The sequence below is a fragment of the Octopus bimaculoides genome, chromosome 10 (assembly GCF_001194135.2).
Source record: "Octopus bimaculoides isolate UCB-OBI-ISO-001 chromosome 10, ASM119413v2, whole genome shotgun sequence".
Taxonomy (NCBI): Eukaryota; Metazoa; Mollusca; class Cephalopoda; order Octopoda; family Octopodidae; genus Octopus; species Octopus bimaculoides.
The window spans coordinates 7357599-7365494 of NC_068990.1; the positions used below are offsets into that span (position 1 = coordinate 7357599).

The 7896-nt window shown below is 36.4% G+C and overlaps 1 protein-coding gene across 1 annotated transcript in view; it reads left to right on the forward strand.

The window, feature by feature from the left end:
- The window catches only part of LOC106871452 (dynein axonemal heavy chain 5), a 358231-nt gene extending 352982 nt beyond the window's left edge, over positions 1 to 5249 (forward strand). Inside the window, exons 83-85 of the mRNA XM_014917924.2 lie at positions 893 to 1021; positions 2730 to 2856; positions 4939 to 5249. Coding sequence (XP_014773410.1) covers positions 893 to 1021; positions 2730 to 2856; positions 4939 to 5222 — 540 coding nt within the window. The 3' untranslated portion in view covers positions 5223 to 5249. The remainder of the gene's footprint in view (positions 1 to 892; positions 1022 to 2729; positions 2857 to 4938) is intronic.
- The last annotated feature ends 2647 nt before the right edge of the window (positions 5250 to 7896 follow it).

The following is a 7896-nucleotide window of genomic DNA, read 5'->3' on the forward strand; positions in this document are numbered from 1 at the left end:
ACTTCCGGTCAGCCATTGTTATGATCGGCCATTATTATGATTGACCGTTGACTGAACACTATTCAATTTTTTTTCTCCGTGTTTTTCTCCTTGTCTCCGTATTCTTTCTGTTGAAGAGCGTAGCTCGAAACGTCAAAGACTTTCCGTATTCCCGAGCGTCATACTAATATATACTTTTGTTATTTACACCACCTGTCCTCGTCTGTTGTTATTATTTGTATATTCTCCCATATATATATATATATATATATATATATATATATATCAAATGAAATGTATATACAGAGAGAAAGCGAGAGAGAGAATAAGTGAGAGAGAGTGAGAGAGAGGTACATGCACAACACACTCATATAATCATCATCAGTAGCATTGCTTGACATTTTGACATCTGCTTTTCCAAACTGGTATGTTTTGGAGATGTCTTCTGAAGCCATGTTTACTTCTGCTATTTACCTTCTCTGTCAGCCTGACTTTGATCCCATTACATCTCTTGTGTGTCCATCATTTAAAATGGAAACGCTATATAGAATTCTTACCTATTCCTTTTCAGTACATGAAACTTGGCCACTTTACTGTCATTGTCACCTTTCCTGCTAATTAAAAACATTAGTCTTTGAGTCCTTTCCATTGTAGGTTTTATTCAAGATTTGAATTTCCTTTCTGAACCTTTGGTTGATTCAACTACGAAAACTAAATCATTAGTATACAAGAGTTCCCTGAGTATAAAAAATCTATAATTAAAAAAAGGGGTGCTATGAACTTGCTGTGATGGAATACACGAGCAATTGACCTGGTACTTTATGTGTGAATGAAATAAAATAATGACTTCCCTTTTTTTGGACAATTTTAATTCTTTCTAAAATAATCTTTTTTTTTTTTTTGTCATTTTTAGATTTCATGGGATGCTGCAACTTTAGGATTTTGGTTCACAGATCTCATTGAAAGAAATGAACAGTTTTACAACTGGGTGTTTGAAGGACGTCCCAATTATTTTTGGATGACCGGTTTCTTTAATCCTCAAGTAATCCTTCTGCTTTAATACTCTGTTATGTCTCCACAGTTTTATCACATGCTGCATTTACTGAAACAATTATTTTTTTCAAATGTTTTATAATTTCAACCTTCAATAGTCAGTTCATGTTTTGATACTGATTCCCTATAAGGAAGCAAAAGTTTCCAAGGTGATTTTAGGATTGTGTCCCATGTCTTACATGGTGCTGATGATAGCCAAGAAACTAGAAATGCCATCACCGTTCTGCCAGAAGGTGCCATAAAATGGTTGTTGTTCTTTTGATACCTATTGCCTAAAGCAAGCATTTTTCTCAGTGGCAAACTGATGTATAAACAGTCTTTTTTTACAGGTCAAATGTATCCCAACCATGTCTGCACTTCAGTTCAATATTTAAGAGATGAGGAATTATGTACATTATTTACATTATTTACATTTGACAGATATTTGTCCTCATCTTGTTTGTTGTTAATTCTATATTTAAGAGATGAGGAATTCTGTACATTATTTACATTTGACGGATATTTGTCCTCATCTTGTTTGTTGTTAACACAACGTTTCAGCTGATATACCCTCCAGCCTCATCAGGTCTCTTGGAGAAATTTCGAACCTGGGTTCTCATTCCTAAAGTTTTTTTTTTTCGATGTTATTATTATTATTATTATTATTATTATTATTAGTGTTCAGGTCACTGCTTGGAATCGAACTTGGAATCTTGGGGTTAGTAGCCTGCGTTCTTAACCACTACGCCATATGCCCACAGGCATATTAGTATGTATTAAGTATAAGGTAGTAAAATAAGTAAAAACAGAAAAAAATAGTTGTTAATATTACAATTTAGATAGTATACCTCCAAATTAAAGGATGAATCTAATTCAACCTTTTTACACATAAATTCACAATGCATCATATACAAATTTATGCATACATACTAAAAAATTGAATATTGAGATGATGGTGCACAAGCACTGGTTACATTTGACTGGACATCTTATTAGAATGAAGGATAGCAAGATCCCTACGCAGGTGCTATATGGGGAACTTGTTAGTGGAAAGAAACCCCGGCAGAAACCAAAGCTTCAATTTAAGGACTGTGTAAAGTCCTCATTAAAGGCTTGTGATATGCAGGAGACTGACTGGGAGAACAATGACTGTCATCACTACAGATGGAGGAAGCAGGTTAAGGAGGGGGTCGACAGCTTTGAAAGAGCACATATTCTGCATGAAGAACTTAAGCATGCTGCTCAAAAGTGCACTACTAGCATAGTGAATGGGGGGAGCTTGATTTGCAATGTTTGTAGTCGTGTATGCTTGTCAAGAGCAGGGCTCATTGGCCATCAACAGAGCCACAAATGCAAAATGTAAGTTAGTCATAGAGCTCCCAATGTTCCTAAAGGTCAGTAATGGCCTTCCTCTGTTACGAGTGGACAGCCATCATGTATATATATATATATATATATATATATATATATATATATATATATACACACACATACACACACACACACACACACACACACTAGAATGTGTTAATTATTTTTAATGCTTCAATTCTGTATTAGAATGATTTTCCTTGTGTGTATATAGTATGTGTCATGAAGTAAATCTAATATGCAACGATATATGTAGACATATAATATGTTTTTTATATATTTATTCGAAGTAAAGTTTTCCATATTCAAATGCAATTTTCTATTATTGTCTTCTGTTAAATCTTTAGGGTTTTCTTACTGCTATGCGCCAGGAGATCACAAGAGCACACAAAGGTTGGGCCTTAGATGCTGTTGTTCTAAACAACAATGTCACAAAATCAATGAAAGAGGATATCAATTCTGCTCCACAGGAAGGTATGCAACAGGGATTTATGTATGAGCTTTTTGGTACTTGAATCAAATTATAAATGCTTTATGAGGAATGTATGAAATATAAATAATATCTTTTATCCTTTAATTGTTTCAGTCATTTAACTGTGGCCATGCTGGGGCACCGCATTAAAAGACCTTTTAGTCAAACAAATCAACCTCTGGACTTGATATTTTTAAGCCTAGTACTTAATTTATTGGTCTCTTTTGCTGAACCACTATGTTACAGAGACACAAAAACACCAACACTAGTTGTCAAGCATTGATGGAGAACAAATGTAGACACACAGATAAACACAGTTAACCCCCCCCCCCCACACACACATAATGGGTTTCTTTTAGTTTCAGTCTACCAAATACTCTCCCAAAGCTTTGGTTGGCCCGAGTCTATAGTAGAAGACACTTACCCAAGGTAGGAAACTTGCCCATTGTGGGACTGAACCCAGAACCATGTGGTTGTGAGGCAAACGTCTTACCACATCACTACACTGTGCCTATATCTACATTTAGCTTTATAATAATCTTAATTTTAAATTCTAATTCTAACTTTGAGTTTGCTTACTTCAATGTCAGCCCAAATACCAATCAGAATCAATATTTATTTAAGTTTATATGATTTTACAATACTAAAAGCATTTATATTTCTTTATATTCCATATTAGCGTCATGAAATAATGTGAGGGTGTTTGAATGTGTGTTTATCCTCAAATGTTGTTCTTATCATTTGAAGTACTTTTTGGATAGTTTGTTTTCAAATGGTACTTATATGACCGTTTTTATTCTTGTTGTGCATCTAAGGAAAATATACTTGTCAGAGTCAATATTTCTGCACAAAATAATCTTTTATCACAACACAAGACATTCTCTCACATTACAAGTGTTTTTGCTGTTTCCAGGATGAACTATTCCATATCTGTTTATAAACGTGTAGACTAAGTGACCATGGTTCAACCCTTTGCCATTTAAACAGGCCATACCTGACCCAAATATTCTACATATTTTATGTTCAAACTGGCAACCTCCAGTCTCTCACACCTACCCTACAATGTCATTCTGAAAATAAACAACCACATCATCCAAATCTCAAAGCTACAAAATAATGTATAATTAATTCAAAACAATGTGAACAGATAAGCATTACATCTGACAGAGCAATCATCATGATCATCATTTAACATCAGTTGTCCATGCTGGGATGGGTTGGACGGTTTGACCAGCGCTGTCATGCCTACCCTGTCCTTCTGTTGGACGTTGTATATCCACCTCTATATTATCTAATGTCTCAATCTCTTTTCAGACGGATAAGACATAACTTAAGTATGGTTTAGTTACTATTTCTTGCAAGTTGAGTAACCACATAGACATTGCCTTGTTGTCTCTATTGTGGTGTGATTTAGTTTATTCTAACAGCCAAATGAGCTTTTTAAAAATGCTGTGTATGCACTGATACAGGTATGTCTCTCTTCCTTCTTCAAGCAATTGCAACTGGCATGCCATGCCAGGAATCTTTGTTTTCCATTCATTTGGCAAGTCATGAAGTTGATGTTTGTGTTTGCCTATAACATCTTTGTTCTTGAATGTCTTCACCCCACCATTAAGGCGTAGGAGCCTCTGAAACATAACATCTGACATAGCCTGGTATATATATAGTATAATATGGGTCACACTTCTAGATTGTTAAAGGTCAAGAATTGATCAGACGTGAATCATATTCTGGATGTGTATCTAGCCTTTCTGATTCAGTTTTTGAAATTTTGTTGTTATATAATCACTCTGAAAAGTTGTCAGAGATTATGAAGCCTGGTATTTATAGGTTTTAGCTGTAAATTGTTCATGAATAGTTAGAGTTGTGATATTGATGTGCATATTTCACTGGATATTTCCTTCAACTTCAGTCAAGCTGTTCTGTGGCTGATAAAAGTGTATTAAAGAAGTGGAAATTGAGAATACTTAACAATTACTTAAGACATGATTTCTTTACAAAGAGTGAACAAATGTGGTTAGAATCAAAATCGCTTTTCAGATAAATGTAGATAACATCAGACTAACTTAATTATTCTATTTCAGGTGTATATGTGCATGGACTTTTCTTGGATGGGGCAGCCTGGGACAAGCGGAACAGCCGTGTAATTGAGCAGACTCCCAAAGTACTCAATGTAATTCTTCCTGTTGTCCATGTTTTTGCAATTAACACTGAGAGGCCAAAAAGCAACGATATCTATGATTGTCCTGTGTACAAGAAACCACAACGTACTGATCTCACCTACATATTTCCTCTCCTGCTCAAAACAAACAAACCTCCAGATCATTGGATTTTAAGAGGTGTTGCTTTACTCTGTGATATCAGATAATAAATTAAAAACGTTTCCATAAATATTTTCCCCGAGTTTGCCTCTTGGATTTTATTTGTTCTTCACTTTCTCATCTCAATATTTTGACATGTGTTTATATTGGTGGACTGTGAGATGAAGCAGAGACCAACTATTTGGGCAAAAAGGTCCTGACCCAAGTGCTAGTCACTACCTTAACTCATACCATCACATCATGCACCTTTTTCCAGTTTAAGTTCAGTTCAGCTCATGCTAATACAAATAAAAATGAACTGATAAATTGTTCCAGTTATCTCTACTGTTTATGTCTTACTTGTTTGAGTCATTGGACTGTGGCCATATTGGAGTACTGCTTTGAAGGATTTAGTCAAAGAAATCTACCCCAGTATTTATCTTTATGTCTGGTATTTATTCAGTTAGTCTGTTTTTCTCAGTCACTAAGTTAAAGTTACAGGGGCGTAAACAAACCAACACTGGTTGTCAATAAGTTGTGGGAGACAGACACAACACAAGCACAAGGACAGACATACACACACACATGATGCACGTGTATGTATGTGTGCATGTATGTGTGTGCATGTGTGTGTGAAAGATTGAATTAAAATTTGTTTCAAGGAAAAAAAAACAGTTACTGTTGAACATATCAATGTGATCATTGTATTAGGTTTCTATTGAAGTATCTTTTCCATCTTGACTTGGTTGTTACCCAGCAGCATAGTGATAGGTACGACTAGTATTATATAATGCATTGGAGGACCTGTATGTGCTGTGTAATAAAAATTATATCAGAAATAGCAATGCATAATCAGTTAATTTTAATACAAGGACAACATTTAACTTTATATTAATGTTTACATCTTGCCTAGTTTTATGAGACATGAGATAATTATTACTGAAGCACAGTGAACTCGTCTAAATGTTTGATTTAGTCAATACTTTATATATTTTCAAAAAGATCAATGAAACTCATTAGCTTCCCACCAATTAAAGCAGAAACCTTTTTGCTTAAACATAAACATTTCACTTTAAATCATTTTGGTTTGTGTGTATACATTTATCCATTACAGCAAGTCCCGGTATTTATATATGCAAACGCATGAGTACACACACACACCCCTCACATTCAGACATACACATGCACAAGTATACACACACACACCCTCACATTCAGACATGCGCAAGCACACACACACACACACACCCTCACATTCAGACATACACATGCACAAGTACTCACACACACACCCTCACATTCAGACATACACATGCACAAGTACTCACACACACACACACGCACACACTCATGTACGCACACATACATTGTATCTGTGGTGTACAGTTTGTCATAAACTTGAATCTTAAATCTATAGCTTGGATTTAATGCTACCAGGACAGATATGTGAGAACCTCAGTTGGCACAAGTTACTTCTCTGAAGATTTCAATTATCTGACCTGATACCTGCTTGGAATATTTATTTTCAACTGATGAGTCATGGCATGCCATCAAGGTATGCACTGAAGTCCATTCTGTGATCTGGTTTACCATTCATTCCAAGGAGTTGAGCACAATGCTGCACACATCTGCTTGGACCAAGTAACATGCACCTATATTAGTCCCCAAAAGACCGAATTGTGGTTTTGTTGCCACATTTTGCCTCCAACACTTGGGTCCATTGAGCAGCTTTCATTCCCTTGTGTCTTAGAACAAACACCTTAGCCCTGATAATGCAACCTTTGTGCTAAGCATGAAGAATTGAAGAATCGGTCAGCACCTTTTCTAAGTTTCTTTCTATTCTATTTCTTTCTATCACCAATGCCTCACTAAACCTAGTCGATTCTACTCTATTTGCCCTTTCAGGGCAAACCACCATTTATTGTTAACGACTGCCTCCATCAACACTTGTTTAGCTAATTTGCTAATATGGTCGGTGTAAGCTTAGCACTCCAGGTGTATGTGTACAGCTTCCTGTAACCAGATCCCTACCTAAGAAACCTATCTAGGTTGACTATACAGATCACACATTTGTCGTCTGTGTAGCTGACGATTTTACAAAGTGGACAGCTTATGTTGTTCTTATCTATTGCTCTACAGAAAATTATATCAAGATATGACATGGATGACCTGATGCGGTTTGTCCTCGTCCACATTGGAAAATTCGGGAAATTCAGTTAGTACCTGTTAGTACCAGTTAGTACCTGTTAGACATTTGGAAGTGTCTGAGCAAGTTGCAATGCTTTTACACTCACCTTGTCTAATAGCTAGTTCCACACAATCCAAACGGGCATCCAAGCTGGCGTTCCAGCGCTAAAATAGTTGAAACGTTCTCAGGAAAGCTTCCAGCCATCTGAAGAAATCTGGCTATCTTTATTTACTTTCTTGGTCCAGGAAGATAGCCCTTACCTTGAGATCCAGATCGTTACGGAACAATACCGCAGCCCCCCACCACCGATTCCTGATTGCATGGAGATACGTAAATCCCATATCCACCGAAAATAGGCATGAAAGCCTATAAATCGAAAAGTCTGGTCTTACTGATAACCACAACAGCTATACTTAGTGACTTGAGGTCATTGAGTAGGTGGCTTTGTTTTTAAGGTGACCCCCAACCACGTGAATTTTTACTGCCTATTCTGAGCACGGCCTGTTCAGGAGGGGGGGGGGGCTAGTCGATTACATCGACCCCAGTGCTCAGCT